This window comes from Nymphaea colorata, chromosome 2 (genome assembly GCF_008831285.2).
Source record: "Nymphaea colorata isolate Beijing-Zhang1983 chromosome 2, ASM883128v2, whole genome shotgun sequence".
Lineage (NCBI taxonomy): Eukaryota > Viridiplantae > Streptophyta > Magnoliopsida > Nymphaeales > Nymphaeaceae > Nymphaea > Nymphaea colorata.
In genome coordinates, this window is record NC_045139.1 from 7,133,476 (window position 1) to 7,152,885 (window position 19,410).

The 19,410-nt window shown below is 35.5% G+C and overlaps 1 protein-coding gene across 3 annotated transcripts; it reads left to right on the top strand.

Moving 5' to 3' along the window:
* Positions 1-152: 152 nt before the first annotated feature.
* Positions 153-19,214, top strand: LOC116248298 (uncharacterized). 3 transcript variants are annotated; one of them, XM_031621018.2, is made up of 11 exons: positions 162-300; positions 433-552; positions 2,678-2,758; positions 4,539-4,640; positions 6,256-6,332; positions 15,441-15,564; positions 16,532-16,596; positions 16,834-16,903; positions 18,322-18,397; positions 18,530-18,602; positions 18,679-19,214. In XM_031621018.2, exons 1-11 carry the CDS (start codon positions 252-254, stop codon positions 18,799-18,801), a joined length of 960 nt encoding a protein of 319 aa, XP_031476878.1. In that variant the 5' UTR covers positions 162-251; the 3' UTR covers positions 18,802-19,214. The 3 variants fall into 3 exon arrangements, with proteins under 3 accessions (XP_031476880.1, XP_031476878.1, XP_049931750.1); XM_050075793.1 differs by having other exon boundaries at positions 436-552; XM_031621020.2 differs by lacking the exon at positions 433-552 and having other exon boundaries at positions 153-300.
* The last annotated feature ends 196 nt before the right edge of the window (positions 19,215-19,410 follow it).

The window sequence follows — 19,410 nt, forward strand, 5'->3', positions numbered from 1 at the left end:
AGATTCCCCCTTTTGTGATTTTTTCTAAAATACTGCAATTTTGTTATCCGACCCTGCAGCCAATCGAAGCCAATTATATTTCAGATTTAACTTGCCTTACAGTATCGGATCTGCTTCCGGGTCTGATCTGAATCTGCCTAACAGTAACCATCTCTTCTCCCGCTTCCGACGCTGGGGAAAAGAGCGGGAAAAAGTCACTGATCTCTTTCTTGTTCCCAGGTTCTCCCCCACCCCCTCTATCCGCACGTACAATGGCCTCCAGCAATGGCGAAGGAGAAACCAGAGTGCTGATTGCACATTGTGAGTACCAATTGGTCTCAGTTATTATTTTCCCGAATGATCCCGCTAGTTTCTTATTTGTACCTGCATTTTTCTTTGCAAGTTTAGAGGGTTAGGGTTTCATGGTTTTGATTGCGTGGTGTATATGGGCAGCAGCTAAGGTGCCATTTGTCCTCAAGGCACAGGCACGCGGTCGCTTGTTTTGGATGCAAATCATTACAACTTTTTACAGAATTCTGGCCGCGGGAAAGAAGCAAACAAATCATAGAATACGTATTTGCTTGCTCTCACACTCCTTCCTATTTGCTCGTTGTATCCGTAGACATGAAGAGCACTGAATTTTGTTACACCAACTAACGCTATTTTGGGTTTTAATGTGGTAATTCCATTCGAATATATAGAATTACTTGATACCGATGATGGTAACCATTCATTAGTAATTTTGACGACTTGGAAGAAGCCCTGAGGCTTTGATCTCATGAAAACCAGCGAGCTTGACTTGGAACGGTCATTGACTGTGTTGATTTCCATGATTACATGTGAGAACATTTGAGTTGTGGAGGAGGTGGATGGAAACACAACTAATGACTCTTGCGATGTTGCCTACGGTACGTGTTGGGCCTGTTCCTTGCTCTTTGGACTGCACCTGCAGAAACCGGCTATGTCGTGGAATTGGATGCGCCGTCATGGACGGCCAAATAAGTTGTGCAATGGAAGCGAAGAAGTGTGACTATCCTGCAAACATGGTCTAGCAATATGAGTCTTCATGGAAGATGGAACGTCGTTTGCTTTAGTTGGATTTGCACAATAAAAACGTTACTTGACTATATTTGACTTTCGGCATTCCTTCAAACATTTGAAACTGCACAAAAAGATAGTCCAGAAACAAGGCATTTTAGATTCTTCCCTATGCACAGACATGCGCATAGCGGTAGTTTGTTGATATTTTATCGTGAAAAGCACAAGTATCATAAGTTACCCTGTGGCAACTCTCTCAACTTCCCAAGGATAACCCAAAAATGATCTCTAATCGTGTCCAAAATTTAATATGTAAATATAGACTATATGTAATGATTGAAGGCTTCAATTAGTGGATATGGATTTGAAGAGGATGTGTTCAAACTTTTAGTGTTTTAAAGTGTTGTAAGTATCGTATGATACAGAGCTGTATCGTATAGAATATACGATAAGATACACTCCCTGTATCGTAAACAGGGGGTGTATGGGCCTGTATCGCACGTATCGTGCGATACATGCCCCGTAGTGTACGAGACGGTGTGATACGCCCTGCATCGCTTGGTACGGGCTGATTTCAATAACACATGGAAACTATACTTGAAAAATCAAATATTACGCATTTTCCTATCACAACCAACTGTTAAATTGAAATCTAAAAACTGCAAAAAAAGTGGAAAGCAGCACACATGGTGTTTGAAGTTCTGAAATAAAATTCTAGCATCCCATCTCTAAGTTTTGTATAATGCCCATTTGAATGACTCAAGGTTAAAATAGCTGGGCATCCATAGTCCACCAATTGCTCAAAGAAGAGCACATGAAAGAGGCATCACCAATCTTGTAGACGGAGAGCAATTGTGTGGCATTGGTGGCAGTTGGTGATAAGATTACGACTCACGATAATAATGGTTGAGGAAGCAATGCCGATAATAGAGGAGGATAACTTTCAATGTCAGCTTAAGATATCTTGCAGTTACTCATAAAACTATTCAAAATTTTATCTCCTTTGTTGTATTTTTTTGTTATGATATCATTTCTGTTTCTGAAGGTAAAATTTTGCCTGTTGTAATTCTTCTTGTCGTGTACATCGTTTCAATTAATGATACACGTCATGCGGCGGTTCTTGAGTGTCGTGTGAGACCATCAAGCTTCCTATGACATTAAATATCCTTTTAGGGCTTTTATGGCTTTGTTTTATTATAGGAAAATGTGTAATATCATTCTGTAAAAAATGTTTTTTTATGAAGAACATATTATTCTTGATTTTGACCGATTTTTTTGGAATTATTTTATATTTTTTCTCATTATTTTTTAAAAAAATACGATATGGTTACGATTCATTACAATATTTTACAATACAACGTATTTTAAAGCTAGACTGATACGGCTTACAATACGCTTTTTACAACATTGTTTTAAACTGAGTGGTTAGAGAAATTCCTCATATGTGGTATTGCAACTTTTCTTTTTTTTAATCAAAGGACGCTTTGGCTAGGTTGTGTCTGTATAGGTATATAATGCACATTTTGTATGTTCTCATGCCCCAACTGACTGTTGCCTTTCTTCACTGGCTTTTTAAACATAGAGGGTTCCATTCAGCTAAGCGAATCAAGCTATATTCTCCATTTAATGTTTATCATATTTTATCTTTCTGTTGTCTTAGGTGACAATGGTATTGATAGCAATTCTTTTTCGTCTGAAGACTTTGACAATTGCTTGTTGTCCCTTCGTCATCCAAAATCAGGTAGATGTAATCTCCGACAGCTGTATAATTTCAGATTTTTTTCTTTTTTTGTTTTTTTTTAAAATGTGGTGGAGCCAAATGTAAGGAATTTTTTTGTCCATTTGTTTGAACTGTGCCTTATGATGGATGAAGCAGCCCAGCAACTTGTTTAGTTTTTTATTTTTTTATTATTATTTTTCTTGCACCTATAAACATTCATACTTTCGTGTAAGTTTTTAGTGTAGTAGATTTCTGATGGATCGTGACCTAAACTGCACTATAAGGATGGAGAAGATTGGAGATGGCTGTAGGTGCACATGCAGCACTAAAGATCCTTGTATTCATGTCAACAAGTTATGGTTTCAGATAACCTACAGTGAAATTTTCATCTATGAACTTTGATCAACTATCATCCCAAAGTTGTCCAAAAAGGAAAATGTTTGAGGAGGGAGAAGGCTTGGGATGGAGATGGGGTTCTTGGGCATCCTAGAGACAGCCCTCTACCTCTCTGCTACACGGATTGGCCTCCAACGAGCTTTAGCTATGTGAAGCACCCATCTTTTTTTATTCTTATTCTTTGTTTGCTTCTTCCACTTGCCTTTTTATTCTTCATATTTCCTTTGTTTTTCCATGCTTTTATAGCACTTGGTGCAAGGCCATGCATTTTGTCTCAAACAATAGGTCATAGGACTAGACTGCAACCAGGTCTAAATCCTCGATCCAGCACAGTCTATGATATGGGATACACTGCAACTAAATATAAATCCTTATCCCACACCTGATTTCCAGAGTTTGTGAACATGCTCATTTTGTTTTATTTGAACTTTGAAGACGTGAAATCCATGCCTATCATCAGTCACATGTCACCATTTTGTTAAAACTGATGTTTTGCCTTCTCATATATGTCATTGAATATGTGGACTAAGTAAATGTGAGAATTATGTGGGCTGATTGCGAGCCTTTGGATTAATTTGGTTGATGGTTCACAAGGTGCCATATAAAAAGTGACACTTTCAAAGTCAAAGTACTAATTGTCAATTACTCATTTTCCCTAGCAAAGTCAAAGTACTACTTGTCATTGACTCATTTTCCTTTCTAAAAAAGTAACTTTATATGTGACACTTTGTGAATCATAAAAAAAAATGATAAGACAACTCGTCATCAGTCAACATAATCTTCATTTACTTAGTCTTCATGTTCTATATATATATATATATATAGTGAGAGAGAGAGATAGAGAGGGAGAGAAAGAGGATATCACCCAGCACTAGGACGGTCCAAAGTTTAACGTTCGTCTTACAGTAGATGAATGGCTTCCTCTGTTTTTCTTTTCTTACCCTAATGCTACTCCTTTTAGATCTTTCTCTCATCATTTGAACCTTTGTTTTAGAAGAATTAAAATTTTGTTGTAGATTTTGGACTGCTCTAGTTCTGGATGGTCTTCACTCGCGTGACAGATTTTGATTATTTGTTTTTGCTAGACATGGATGGATATTGTGATATGGTGGGCAGAACCTTGCTTTGTGGAATTTTTAAAAATTATTTACCATGTAATTGGGCACCTTCTTCTTTCCCTTTAAAGCTTTTATTCCACTGCTTCCAGTGACATGCTATGTGTGACATAAAAACAATTTCTGGGATTAATAAACTCATTGGTGTTTCATAGTTTTCACATATACTCTGCTTTGATGCTCCTAATGTTCTTCTGCTGTTCAGAACTTGATTCTAGTTTCAAGCGTGCTTTTTTCCTGACACCTGCTGCTGGAGGATAATGCAATTAATTTTGTATCAAATTTAACAGGAAAGCCGACCTCTTATGTACTGTTAAATGGAACCCTACAGGAAATCCACTGGTTTAAGCAGCCCTTTGGCTCATGGTTCGTTGGAGATTATGTTTGTGAAGGTACAATTTGATAATTTCACCTGAAGTTCTACTGCTTTTGTTAGAACACCACAATGATGTTGTTATCTGTTAATTAATTACTGGTGTTCAGTTAATCATCTTCTGTCCAAAATATCTATTCCTTTTTCCTTCTCTACATTGCCAATGTACTTTGAATTAAGACAAGCTAAGCTTCTACAGGAGTTCTTGAGAAAAACTAGAAGTCTCTGGAGTTTTATTTGGAAGGCAGTTTTATGCTTTCCGTCGCTCCTTGAACTCTTTTTGCATGACTTCATGGTAATGAAGAAACTTATGGGGGCCAGGTAGTGAAATAAAAATCTCTCTTTTGGTTAGCATGTATTTTCATCATTTCAACAATTTTTTGTGCCTGGCCCCTTGTGTCCCCTGCTAATGACACTGTAAAACATATGAAATCAACTTGTGGACCACATTTCAAGTCAAAGCTTGTCCTTTACATCCCACTTTGGATTTTGTTGGTTAATAGTTTTCAGTGGCACAAAAATTTATGTTTTATGGGTACATAATTTTTTTTTTTGGAACTTTTAGTGCATTCCTGTGACCTCCCTTGGACACGTGGATTCTGAGACAGCCACATAATGCTAGCACCTTAATTTTTCATTATTGGGAAGCTGCACAAACATGTGGACTCTGAGTCTAGCACACAGGGCAATAGTTTAATGATTTTCATGATAATAATATTAAACTCCACCTCTGGCCACTTCAGTAGCTATGCCCTTACTTCAGCTTTATCTTCACGTTTGCTTGAACCATACTTTTAGTTGATAGGTTTACGGTCTGTATGAGCTTTGAACAAGTCCTACTTTTTGCAGGCTCGAACCTAACTATTTCAATAACTTGGAAACCTAGATTGTTTCCAATAAGGAATTTATTGTGGTTCTGCACAGTAAGAATTTTAAGATATCATGGTCATTCAGAACTAGAGAAGCTTTTATGCATCAGATATCAATAACTTCTGTAGGATCACATTACTTTGTGATCTACTTGTTATTCCCTTACTTAGTTTTAATTATTGAGATTGAGAATTAATTCTCAATATCTATTATGCCTTTATGTTAATTATTGTTGTTTGCTTCAATAAAAATTGCTTAGCTTACTGGTTCTCACTTCTTTTGTCAAAATTTATTCATGAAATGAATGCTTCATGTCCTCAGGCATAAAGTACTTGTATTATGAAATTTTAAGACCTTGCATAACTGAGAACAATGTTTTTGCAACGTAAAGTACCACAAACAAGCCTTCAACATCTGCCTTATGGTCTTCCCAGCTATGGCAATGCCTGGTTGGCTTTTGGTTATCAGCAAGGTTCTGGTGTCTCTTGTTTGTAGAGCTTTTCTTTTTTTGGCTAAAATTTTCATGTAGTTGACCAGAGAAGTTCATATTATGTTACCTTTCATGCTGATGAAGAATTTCAATTTGGCTATGTTCAGTAGTTCTCTTATCAAGAATAAATATTAAACCTGCAGTATCTTTCGATTGCATGTTACATGGTCATTTTCTCAGTTTCCTGTATAATAAGAAAATCACCAACCATCTTTGCCATAACAGTTGGAGTGCTATCTCTGGTTGTTTATTTTTAACTTTTCTCAGTGTACAGATGGAGGCCTGTATGTCGCAACTCCAATTGATCCTGTTTTTATTTTCTTGCCTATTTTTGAGGAAGCTCGAATGAAGGTAAGGTAGTTACTGTTTTTAAAACTTTTTGATCAAATAGGTAGAGTAATTTTTTCATGTTTACAAATGTAAACATGAAAATTCAAAATTTTTTCTGGTGAGATTGAAGGTGAAACTCATAGTAGTTCTGAAAGTGTCTTGAAAGAATTTTGAAATTGGATTTAAGGGCACCTCCATTCAAGATGAGGGATTTAGATGATAGGACTTCTCTCATCATTATAACCATTCCCAATACCTTTATGGGGGTTAACCAGACTGAACTCTAAATGCTAATATTGGCTCATTTAGTACCGAGCAGAGTGGCAAGATATTAGGATGATGTTCGCATGGTGATTGTTTCAAAATTTCAAATCAAGGGATGAAATTGTGTCAATCGAAGCAAAATTCAAATATGCATGGTGTGTGGCACATGGAAAACATGAAGGATGAAATTGTAAATTGCAAAATTAGAAACGGTAAAATGAGAGTTTGGTAAATGGATTTGAAATAACATTAAAAATGAAGGATATGTAGATTCATATGGATTAAATATTTGGCAATCCTCCTTTTTTTGTCCTCAATGTTCATCCTGGGGTATGTCGAAAAATGTTTTGAAACAAGGGCACTGAAGTTTTGCAAACTGGTACGCGATTGATTTATAGAAAAATGACATTGAAAATTGTAAAATAACGAGTTTTGTCCAGTCTCCTATTTTAGAAAGTATTCAGAAATAGTTTTGGAAAATCAGGGCAGAGAAATCAACCTCGTGTTGTGGGCTGGGTTGATGTTGACCTGATTTCCTTAGCAGCTCTTGATAGTTGACAGCAACAACCTTGTGTCCTCCCAAGTTTTTGATTTTGTTGTTTGAGTGGCAGGTGAAAATGGCTTAGGGAGGGCAAAATGGTAATTAGAGTGTGTAAAAGGTATATTGGGTATTTGAATGGGAAATATCAGAAAGGAAAGGAGGAATGCATGATGGCCTTAAGGAGGGATAGGAGGGGAGATTTAAATGGAGAATTGTAGAGAATGAAGGGATGACATGCAAATGGCCCTGGTTGGGCTTTCATAGAGGTGTCCTAGAAAACGACACTAACTGCCCTTGTTTCCTACTTGGATTTGCCGTTGGTGCCACTTACAGATTTTTGCAAGAAAATGAGTCCTGTTGCACTATGACAACATCGGCTTGGTTAATTCCATCTATTACCGACACAGAAACTTTCTCTGTTCTACCACTTTTCAATATTTTTCAAGGGTTAGTGCCATTTTTCCCACACATTTAGTGTTGCTTGTTCTCAAGGAATGTCCATTCCCACACATTCATTAGCTAATTGTCCTTTTTCCCTTCCTGTAGCCAACTATTTGGTCTTCTTCTTGAATTCCCTTATATTGATTAGTAAAAGAAAAGTAGCAACAGTAGTAGAAGAAACAGGTTGATATCCTGTAAATGGTGCATGGCATAAGGTCACCTTCCAATCTCCTCTAGGTATTTTGAATAGATTTGATATCATGGGCAAGGTAGAAAGGCAACCATATTTGCAAAGGAACATGATGTTACAGTGTCCTGATCTATGTTCAAATTAACATTTAGATACAAAGTATCCTTAATCCATTTCGTAGAACTTAGCTAGTTGAACAAAGGACCTCACATAGTTTCTTGAAGCTGAAAGCCTTTCTCAGTTCGGATATAAGCATGTTGTTCGCACCCCACCCCATCCTCGGGGGCGTCGAAATGCGAATCAACAAAAAATCTTGTTAAATTGGTTTTAAGGAAAATTTTAAAGAGAAAGGGATCCGCCGTTGGTACGTGGTCCAACCGTTCTTGCCGCGTTTAACAAGGGTAATTGCACCAAGGACTAAGAATCATTTAGATCATGTACGAGTTATTGATGTAAATCTTATATGCTTGTGCATTGAGGTTTTGAATTTGAGAATCCAAAATTTATTTTGAGCAAGTGATTTTGAACTTGTTTTTAGAGTAAAATTGAGACAAATGACAAGTTATTTGAGAATTCTTTGGAGGGTTTTCAAATTGATTTGAAGACCATCGTTTTGAATATATCATTTGAATTGGTATGGGATGAATAATGGTCATGGCTTTTATCCATGATTTTGAAAGTCAATTTGACATTTTAGATCATAACTTGTAAGGAAAATTGGGGATTTTGAAGATTAAAATCAAGTTTATTGTTGTGAACTCAAGATGTTTTTTGGGTTGAGATTGTGATCGTCTTATGATCATTTTTTGGAAAATGGTCAAGTCACTTTAGGAAGCTAAATTCATTTTGAGTTTTCTTTTGCTAAATCATTTGATTTGGTCTAAGAAAAGAGAAACTTTGGATTAAGTGGAGTTCATTCTTTTGATGAAACGTGGGTTCCAAATTGTTAAAAAAAATCTTGTTTTCTAAAGACGTTTTGGCCAAGATTATGGATGTGAAGCTTATGTTTCCTTTGGATAAGTGAATTTTAAAATTCTTGTTGCAATATGACTTGGTCACTTTTTGCAACTCGAATTTGGATCACTTAATTTCTTGAGAAGGTACTTGTGATGCTATTGACTTTGAGTGAGTGTAAATGTGTGAAATAAGTAAGAAAACTATATGAGACATGCATTCTTTACTCTCTCATAATCTCTCAAAGTTCATTCATTTAGAACATTCATGCTTCCCTCTTTCATAATCACTCAAAGTTCATTCATTTGACACATTCATGCTTCCCTCTTTCATAATCACTCAAAGTTCATTCATTTGGCACATTCATGCTTCCCTCTCTCATAATCTCTCAAAATCTATTCATACAAAATTACACATCATACAGTCTATACTCTATACATAAAGATGATTTCAATTAAAATGTAGGACGTTCTCTAAATGTGCTTATCATATTCTTAAGCACAAGTATTGGACATGCAGTCCATAAGCTTGAATCATGGATAAGAATTTTAAAACAATTAAAAATTATGAAAATGAATCTTTAAAATAGGGGAAACGTGGATATCATCAATTTTCCTCAAAATTGCCATCAAATCAGATTTTATTTTGATTTAAATGGTTTAAAATTAAAATGTTGGTTCCAAGAGTGTTTCATTCTTAGACAATGATGAGATTCGAATTGGCTTCATATAAATTAAGAATTCAAATCTACAAAAGGGGCATGTGCTTATTGAACACATATTTTGTTCAAATCATGAAGTTTAAGAGACTTTTCTTTCTCCACAACCAAATTAAATTTCAGATCCTTGTGCCAAAAGATCCGTCTATTTCTTGGACGACTTCAACATTTTCGATTTTGTTCTTTACAAGATATTAAAATTGGGATCTTAAGTATGATGTTGCATTGTTCTTAAGACTTAATCAATCACATGTAAGTGTGGAAATTGACGAATGAAATCAGCAATTCCTAAAATGCTTTTAGGGAGCTGGTTGGATAGGATTAGAATTTTTATTGTTTCACCACGAAATTATGGCTGAATATTAGCATTTCAAGCATGTAAACTTTGAAATTCTTACACTAATTCTTGTAAAATATGGTCTGATTTCAACAACTTGCATACACTTTACGTATGAGTTACTAGAATCAAGTAAATTTTTAGATGAAATGAAAGTGATTTCATAGCTTTGCACTATGAAAATCAACAAAATGATCTCCTTTCTTAAAATCAGCTTGGAAACGTGTTCCAACCTGATTTTAAAAGAAGAAAACGACTCTTAACCAGAGATTGCACGTACACACACACACATGTTACCCCTCAAAATGAAAATTTTGACGAGAGACCACGTAGCCTATGAATCATAATGATTCATGGCTGAGTTCTTTTATGAAGGGAGATTGAAAACTGATTTTTAATCCCTTCTACCACCCTTGATCAATTGAATAAAAAAGACGAATCAAAATGACGTTAAATGAAAAGAAATAAGAGAACACTCAAGCTGGTTCATCCTTAATTTTACCATGCAACGGTGGATTACATTCATAAGAATGTGTCTGTTCCTAATAGACATTTATATTATATATATTGCAGTGAACCTCTCTCACACTGTCGGATTCACTCATTCTATGGAGTTCAAAATGGGTGTAGGCTGGTTGATTTTGAAAAGGTTGTTGCCTTGGGGTCTTTTTCAAAATTTGATTCATAGGTTCATCTTTCAGAAAAACCGATTCATGCATGCATTATGCATTAACATGTACATTTGATCGTGGTTTTCCCCTAGCTGAACATCATTCCCAACCATGAATAAAATGAAAATAAAGCCCTTCCTACGAATTGTTGAAATTAAAAAAATGAAGTAACAAGAAGCTAAAATAGATAAGAGATAAATTAGAATCGTCTACCTTGTAGTCGGTCTTGATGCTTGATCTTTTTTCTTGCATGTTTTCTAAATCAAACAATCCTAAGCAAGAACCCAAGCTTAGATTCAAGGTTAGCAGAGTAAGAAGAAGAATAGCTTGCTTGCTGAAAATTGCAATGGGAAAGATAGAGCTTCTCACCACGAAGATTCTAAGCAAAGGTTCACTTAAACACCCTAGCTTAGCGAAATCATTAAAGAGAATTGGGGAAAATGAAGAAAGGAATGAGAGAGAAGGAAGAGGGCTTGGACAAATTTTTTTCTTCTCCTCCTCGAGTTCTTCTTCTTCTCTCCTTGGCTGCCACGAGTTGATGAAGACCCCTTCTCCAAATTCAAAAATCGTCCGCACATTGGCTGTCAAGAAGGGTTTATATAGGGGAGGAAATGGGTTCAACCACCTCTTTAATTTGCCTTGAAAGTTTATTCAAGACTTAGGAAGTTGTAAAATGTATTAAATGAGTTTCTTATTGGCTCTAATTAACCACACCTAGCTCATTTACACGAGCTAAGTGGGCTGGGCTAGGCATGGTCAACCTTGGTTTAGACCTAGCTACCCAACTTTGACCAAAATTTTGGATGGAAATGCCCTTGCGCAGGGTTTTGTCTTATTGTATTTTATTTATTTTTTTCTTTGCTTGAAATTGAGCTAGTTAGGTTCAAACCTAGTTGCTAAGCTCTAAATGTTATTGAATTATGACAATTTAATTTAAATTTGAATAAATTTTAAAAATTCTATCAAATTTGGTTTGAAAAAGGTAGTTTTATGATAATCTGATTGAAAATAGTTTTCGATTGAGCCGAATTTTGGTTTGAAATATTAAATTTCAATTTGATATTTGATTTATGCATTTGACAAATCCAAATGTATATTTTCCTTTCATAGAATCTCAATTTGGGTTCTCTAATCTCAATTTAATCATAGAAAGACAAAATTGTCTAGATTGGGTCATATTTGACCAATTGACTAAAGTCAAAGCTCATTTGTGAGTAATTTGACTTTGCTTGAGGTAATTCGATGAATTTGAGTTAATAAAGCTCTTAATTGAACTAAATTGTACTTGAGTGAGTTTAGTCAAAGTGTATTTGATCTGGTCAAGGACTTTTTCTGTCCATCAATTGAGTCGTGGGACAGACCTACCCTTTTGACTGGGTTAAGCTCATGTTGACTGAGCTTAGTTGAATTTGGCACCACACTTGGGTGCACCAAGGTTCGAACCTACTTGAATTTAGTAGGTTTGGTGAGCCTAGTTATTGTTTCTTGGTGGTTGACCTTTTTTTAAAGAGGATCGAGTTAAGGTAGAGAGAAATGCATAATGTCTCTCTTTTCCTAGGTTTCTAGTTATGACCTCTTTGAAGTAATTAAGAGGAGATATTTTGAAAAAATTCATTTAGTCCATTTTACAACTTCCTAAGCTTTTAATAAACTTCCAAGGCAAATTAAAGAGGTGGTTGAACCCATCTTATCCACTATATAAACCCCCTTTGGCAGTCAAGGGGCAGATGATTTTTGGATTTGGAGGAGTGGCCTTCATCAGGTCGTGGCAGCCAAGGAGAGACTAGAGGAGAAGAAGAAAAAAATTCGTCCAAGCCCTCTTCCCTCTCTCTCATTCCCTTCTTGCTTAGGTTCTTCGTAGTGAGAAACTTTATCTTCTCAACTGCAATTTCCAGCAAGCAAGCTATTCTTTTTTTTGCTCTGCTAAACTTGAATCCATGTTTAGTTTCTTGCTTAAGATTGCTTGATTTAGAAAACAAGGAAGAACATCAAACATCAAGACTGACCACAAGGTAGGCGATTCTAATCCATCTCTCATCAATTTTAGCTTCTTGTTAGTTCATTTTTTTTTTAATTTCAGCAATTCGTATGAAGGGCTTTATTTTCATTTTGTTCATGGCTAGGAATGATGTCCAGCTAGGGAAAAACCACAATCAAATGTACATGTTAATACATAATGCACGCATGAATTTGTTTTTCTAAACGATGAACCTATGAATCAAATTTTGAAAAGGGCCCCAAGGCCACGACCCTTTCAAAATCAACCAGCCAAAATCCATTTTGAACTCCCTACCATGAGTAAATCCCACGGTGAGAGAGAGGTTTGCTGTAATATATATAATATAAATGCCTATTAGGAATGGATGCATTTTCTTATGAATGTGATCCACCATTGTATGGCAAAATTAAGGATGAAACGGCTTGAGTGTTCTTTATTTTTTTCATTTAAAGTCATTTTGATTTATATCTTTTTTATTCAATTGATCAAGGGTGGTAGAGGAGATTAAAATCCAGTTTTCAATCTCCCTATGTAAAATGATCCAGCCATGAATCATCATGATTCATAGGATATGTGGTCCTTCGTCAAAATTCTCATTTTGAGGGGTAACGTATATATATATATATATATATATATATATATATATATATATATATATATATATATATATATATATATATATATACACACACACATGCAATCTCTTGTTAAGAGTCGTTTTCCTTTTTAAAAATCAGGTTGGAACACGTTTTCAATCTGATGTTAAGAAAGGGGATCATTTTGTTGAAAGAGTCGTTTTCTTCTTTTAAAATCAGGTTGGAACACGTTTCCAAGCTGATTTTAAGAAAGGAGATCATTTTGTTGATTTTCATAGTGCAAAGCTATGAAATCACTTTCATTTCATCTGAAAATTTGCTTGATTCCAGTAACTCATACGTAAAGTGTATGCAAGTTGTTGAAATCAGACCATATTTTACAAGAATTAGTGTAAGAATTTCAAAGTTTACATGCTTGAAGTGCTAATATTCAGCCATAAAGTGGCTATGTTTCGTGGTGAAACAATAAAAATTCTAATCCTATCCAACCAGCTCCATAAAAGCATTTTAGGAATTGCTGATTTAATTCGTCAATTTCCAGACTTACATGTGTTTGATTAAGTCTTAAGAACAATGCAAAATCATACTTAAGATCCCAATTTTAATATCCTCTTTAATATCCTCTAAAGAACAAAATCGAAAATTTCGAAATCGTCCAAGAAATAGACGGATCTTTTGCCACAAGGATCTGAAACTTAATTTGGTTGTGGAGAAAGAAAAGTCTCTTAAACTTCATGATATGAACAAAATATGTGTTGAAGAAGGCTCCTTTTGCCGATTTGAGTTCCTAATTTATATGAAGTCAATTCGAATCTCATCATTGTCTAAGAACGAAACACTCTTAGAACCAACATTTTAATTTTAAACCATTTAAATCAGAATAAAATTTGATTTGATGGTAATTTTGAGTAAAATAGATGATATCCACGTTTCCCCTATTTTAAAGGTTTATTTCATCTTCATTTGCATACTTTTTAATTGTTTTAAAATTCTTATTCATGTTTCAAGCTTATGGACTGCATGTCTAATACTTGTGCTTCAGAATATGATAAGCACATTTAGAGAAAGTCCTACATTTTAATTGAAATCATCTTTATGTATAAATTGTATGATGTGTAATTTCATATGAATAGATTATGAGAGAGGGAAGCATGAATGTGCCAAATGAATGAACTTTGAGTGATTATGAGAGAAGGAAGCATGAATGTTCTAAATGAATGAATTTTGAGAGATTATGAGAGTGAAAAATGCATGTCTTATATAGTTTCCCTACTTATTTCACACATTTACACTCACTCAAAGTCAATAGCATCACAAGCACCTTCTCAAGAAATTAAGTGATCCAAATTCGAGTTGCAAAAAGTGACCAAGTCATATTGCAACAAGAATTTTAAAACTTTACTTAATTTCCAAAGGAAACATAAGCATCACATCCATAATCTTGGCCAAAACGTCTTTAAAAAACAATATTTTTTTTTTAACAATTTGGAACCCACGTTTCATCAAAAGAATGAACTCCACTTAATCCAAAGTTTCTCTTTTCTTAGACCAAATCAAATGATTTAGCAAAAGAGATCTCAAAATGAATTTGGCTTGCTAAAGTGACTTGGTCATTTTTCCAAAAGATGATCATAAGACGATCACAATCTCAACCCAAAAATCATCTTGAGTTCACAACAATGAACTCGATTTTAATCTTCAAAATCCCCAATTTCCCTTACAAGTTATGATCTAAAATGTCAAATTGCCTTTCAAGATCATGGATAAAAGCCATGACCATTATTCATCCCATATCAATTCAAATGATATATTCAAAACGATAGTCTTCAAATCAATTTGAAAACCCTCCAAAGAATTCTCAAATAACTTGTCATTTATCTCAATTTTACTCAAAAAATAACTTCAAATCACTTGCTCAAAAATAAATTTTGGATTCTCAAATCCAAACCTCAATGCATAAGCATATAGGATCAAATGATCCTTAGTCCTTGGTCCAGTTACCCTTGTTAAAGGTGACAATAACGGTTGGACCTCGTAACGACGGGCAGATCCCTTTCTCTTTAAAATTTTCCTTAAAACCAATTTAAAAAGAATTTTTGCTGATTCGCATTTCAATGCCCTCGAGGAAGGGGTGGGGTGCAAACACATGGTATTTGCTAACTAGCTCTTCATGAGGATGGCTCTAATGGTCCTCATGAGGTCTCATATTCTAGTGGCCCCTTATTCTTGCGAAAACTGTTTTCTTTTCTTGTGTTAAATCTTGGGCATTTGCAAGTTTAAGACAACTGATTCCCTAGAATTTTATTAATCAGTTTACATTTTAATGCTAATTGATTACCTTTTTTGGTCGATCTTTCTATAATCATATAATGTGATGGCATGTCTCAAACTCTTATGGTAATTATGCTTTCAATGTAGAGGGGTGATGAACTTGGGGTGTTTCGGAACCTAGATGAAATATTGTTCGTCCATGGTTATCCAGCATACTCTCACCTGCTTCCATTTGTTGAAGAATCCATGCATGTAGTCTGTGAAGTTAAAGGTAAGTCATCATCGCTCTTGTTCTTCATATTCTTGATTGCTATCACAAACATTAGCTAATTTTCTTACATGTTTCATATTTCATGTTATTATCTCTCTCTCTCTCTCTGATTGGCAAGCTGGGATTTAGGTCACTTGGTATTAGATCCCAAAACAGTCTGCCTGTGGGGATCTGGTTCCCTTATTTAGGGTTAACAATTTAGAATGTACCCATGGAAGTAATTCAAATAGGTATCTTTGGAGTTAGTGGCTTGGACCTTCTAGGGTTGGTCTTTTGCGATGCCACTCCAGACATGTATGGGGAAGTCCTTTGAGAAGATGGTTGCATGTGACGATGAGAATAACTATAAAAGAAAATCTCTACAGGAGAATATATGATTTTCACGTGTAATCTGACTTATTCATAGAACTTTCACCATTTTTTTTAACGTACAGTTTTGGACATTCTGCATCTATATGACAGTAGGATTGTGAAAACCTAGCCGCGGCTGAACCTCGATCACGAAGAGGAAAATGGACAATTTGGCTGCATAGATGCCACAAAAATATGGATGACACCTAAGGATTATTTGTGTTTGTGAAAACTAATGGTCGAACTGGCTGAACAGCTGGAATGTAAATATGGATGGTGCTTCCTAAGGACCATGTGTTTTGTGCATGTATGGGTGCTCTTCTATTTTGAGTAATTTCATTACCTTATTCTCTCTCAATTTTTACTGAGCTTATTTGGCATCCTGATAATAATTTGAATACAAGAATGAAAACATTCTCGACTTTCTTCTGCTATTGCTCTGCAGTTGATTATTGGATAGTCAGCCACTTCCTTTGTCTTCATTGAAAGTCCTACAAGTCGCCATTTCATGATAAAGGATATTGAGTTGGTCTCTTGTTTTATTTTCGGAATTTATGCTTAAGTAAGTTTGTATTGGTGGTTGAGTTATTCTTTGGGTCAATAACTATGTATACAGAAGTTGGATCGATGAAGTTCTACAGGCTCGATGATTTGAAGGTTTTGGCTTGGTTATGCCAGAAGGTATGCCGCTTATAACTTTTGCCCTGGTGCTTGGAAGATCTACTATTTGCTGGTTTTGGAAAAAAATAGTAATTACAAATGTATTTCCAACAAATGATCAAAATGTTGGGACTTTTCCATCATTTAGTTGTAATAAGAGAAAGATTAGTGGTGAGCAAAATATATTGTTCATAGATTTTTACTTCTTCTGGCTTGACCAATTTTTTGCTTTCTTCTTGTGTGTGGTTTTGATTTCAGGTTGAACATCTTAAATCAACATTACCCACACTAAATGAGATGTACTCTCTTAGAGATGAGAAAGACACATGTAAGTATCAATATGAAATTGAATATGCTGCTTGTTTGCCTTTTCTGGTGGAGTATTTGTCCATTTTTATTGGTTTATTTAAAGCTTATTTACATGGATACAACAAGTTGAATATGTTGCTTTTATGAAATATGGGGAATGGTATGTATGTGCGGGTGCACATGTTTGCACATATATCCTTTTGCATCTGTAAGGATGAAAAGAAAAAGGTTTAGTTTCCTCCTTTACTTCTTAATCCAACAAAGTCTATGCCAAAGACAAACGTATCCTTTCTAAGCAAGCTGGAGTTAGGCAGATGGAAATTATTACAAGGATTTCACTCGTAATGATATTTACAAGAAGATCGATCAGGTCTTTTATCCTTCCATATTCTATTGCGAATTTGTAAGTCAGAAGTTCATATTATCTGGGAATGTAGTTCCATGCCCATCAGACGGGACATTTGGATTTTTAAGTATACAGACGCAATCAACAAAATCCTGTTCCAAATTATGGTTAGTGCACCATATTATGCCTGCATGGTGTTAACGATCATGAGATGCTGAAAGACTTCCTCACCACCGTTCCCTGCTTTGGACAGTAACTTAGCAGAAAAGCCATCCTTTTCCCAAAAATCTCTCCACTGTTACTCTTAATCAACTCCTATTTCTTTACCTAGTCAGGGTATCATCACAGGAGACTAACAAGCACGATGGTGTAAAAATATGTTTGCTGACATAGTACCTCAAATGCTAATGCATATGAAAAGGATTTCTTAGTGTCGTGTAACAACAATTCATGAAAGTCAGCTTGAAAACTGGATAATTCCTCTTTCCTGATTACCCTCTTGTTGTGCTCTCCCTGACCATGTCACGCACCTGAGTTGGCAGTGCATTGGCATGTTAGACATACATATCTGTGTTGCTGCTCTTTTCAGTGATTTATCCTTTTGGTAAACTTTCATTCTGCTCTATACATGACAACCATTTTCCATGTAAATGCAAAGTTCCACCTCTGGATCATTTGTCAGATGGTGAGCAAATTATAAATGCGAACTATTTATGTCGCTCTCATACTGAATTACCTCTATGGTTCTTGATTGTCTTCGGTTCTTTCTTTGATAGCCTATATTGTTTGTTAGTAGTTAAAGGAGATTGACATCACTGAGCACGAATCTTTCTGTGGATGTTTCTTTTGTGTGGATTTGTTTCATTGTCATTCTTTCTTCATGAGTTTTTTTTCCTTTCCAAGTCTCTTTTTTGGGATTGGGAGTATTATACACATGTACAGACATGCACAAATTGTCAAATTCTTTTCTCTGAGTGGTGCAGCTGAATGTCTGAAAGATTGCAAACTTTATTTTGTAATGTCCAATATTTGTTAAACTTTATTGGAAGCATGTCTGTTCCTAGTTTCCTGAGATTTGGTTGTTCTTATAGTAATGGATGCTGTCTCTCTGTTGGGCGAGTATTTGAAGGATGATCCTTGGCTGAAACAATTGTGCCAGCACCTAAGGTAATAGTAAAATTTTCCATACATGAAAATATATACCTTTTCTTTGCCATGCATTACGTTTATCAAGTCTTGAAATCATCATTTTTGTTTATATCCACTTCCAGTAGTATGACAGAGATATGGTATTTCCAGGTTAAACATGGAGGAAACTGACAAGAAAGCCCGGATAATTGAACCTGTGCCATTTGTTTCAGAAGCTTCTCCAGTAAACTACTCATTCTACTTGGCAGGTTATTCTTCCTTTCTGCATTCCTTTGTTATAATTGAAAACGTACTTGCAGGTGCAAAACGGAAGGGAAAGGAATACCCCAGGCAACAAAAAGCAGCCTAAGAAAATGAAGGTTGAGACAGGATCAAAGAACATAAAAGACATGTTCCGTAGCGCATCAAAAAAAGGTACCTGAGGTGTATGTGCTTGCGTGTGAGAGAGAGAGAGAGATAGAGAGGCGAGCAACAGCAAAGGCGCACATAATCAACAAGCTATCAATAAATTTTTATTTTGCTAACCATTCTGTCTAACTCAATTTTGGACGATCGGCATACAAATACATCCTCATGCTTGTTGAAGAGCCGATTCAAGTAACGTGCGCAGAAAATGACCTCATCAAAAGCACTTTTTTCTTATAGAAACAAGTTTGTGGTTTGAATTCTTGGTGCTTGGCCTTCTAGTCAAAATGAAAGGTCATATTGATGACACTGCCAATTTGGTTTTCTAGTATTCGTCGATAAGATGGTTCATGTGTTTATGTTGATCTTGTATTCTAGCTTTTTGCCAGAGAACTACAAGCGCAAATGTGCAGAGGGTGTACTTGTTAATTTGCGGTCTCTGAATTGTCCTGTTTCTCAGGCGGAATCCACGCCAGAATGGTCAAAAGCGGCGATACGGCACGAAGCCAGAATAATATATGAGAAAAAAGTAAGCGTCATGTCGTGCCGCTTATTGAATTGAAAATTGCTTCGTTGGTTACTACTGGGACCAAAATCGATTCTCTTTCGAACGAGCTGAAGAGTGT

Coding starts and splice junctions, on each gene's coding strand:
- LOC116248298 (XM_031621018.2), top strand. CDS start 252: ATGGCCTCCAGCAATGGCGAAGGAGAAACCAGAGTGCTGATTGCACAT. Junction 6,333..15,440: donor TTGAGGAAGCTCGAATGAAG/GTAAGGTAGTTA, acceptor CTTTCAATGTAG/AGGGGTGATGAACTTGGGGT. Junction 16,904..18,321: donor TAGAGATGAGAAAGACACAT/GTAAGTATCAAT, acceptor TTGTTCTTATAG/TAATGGATGCTGTCTCTCTG.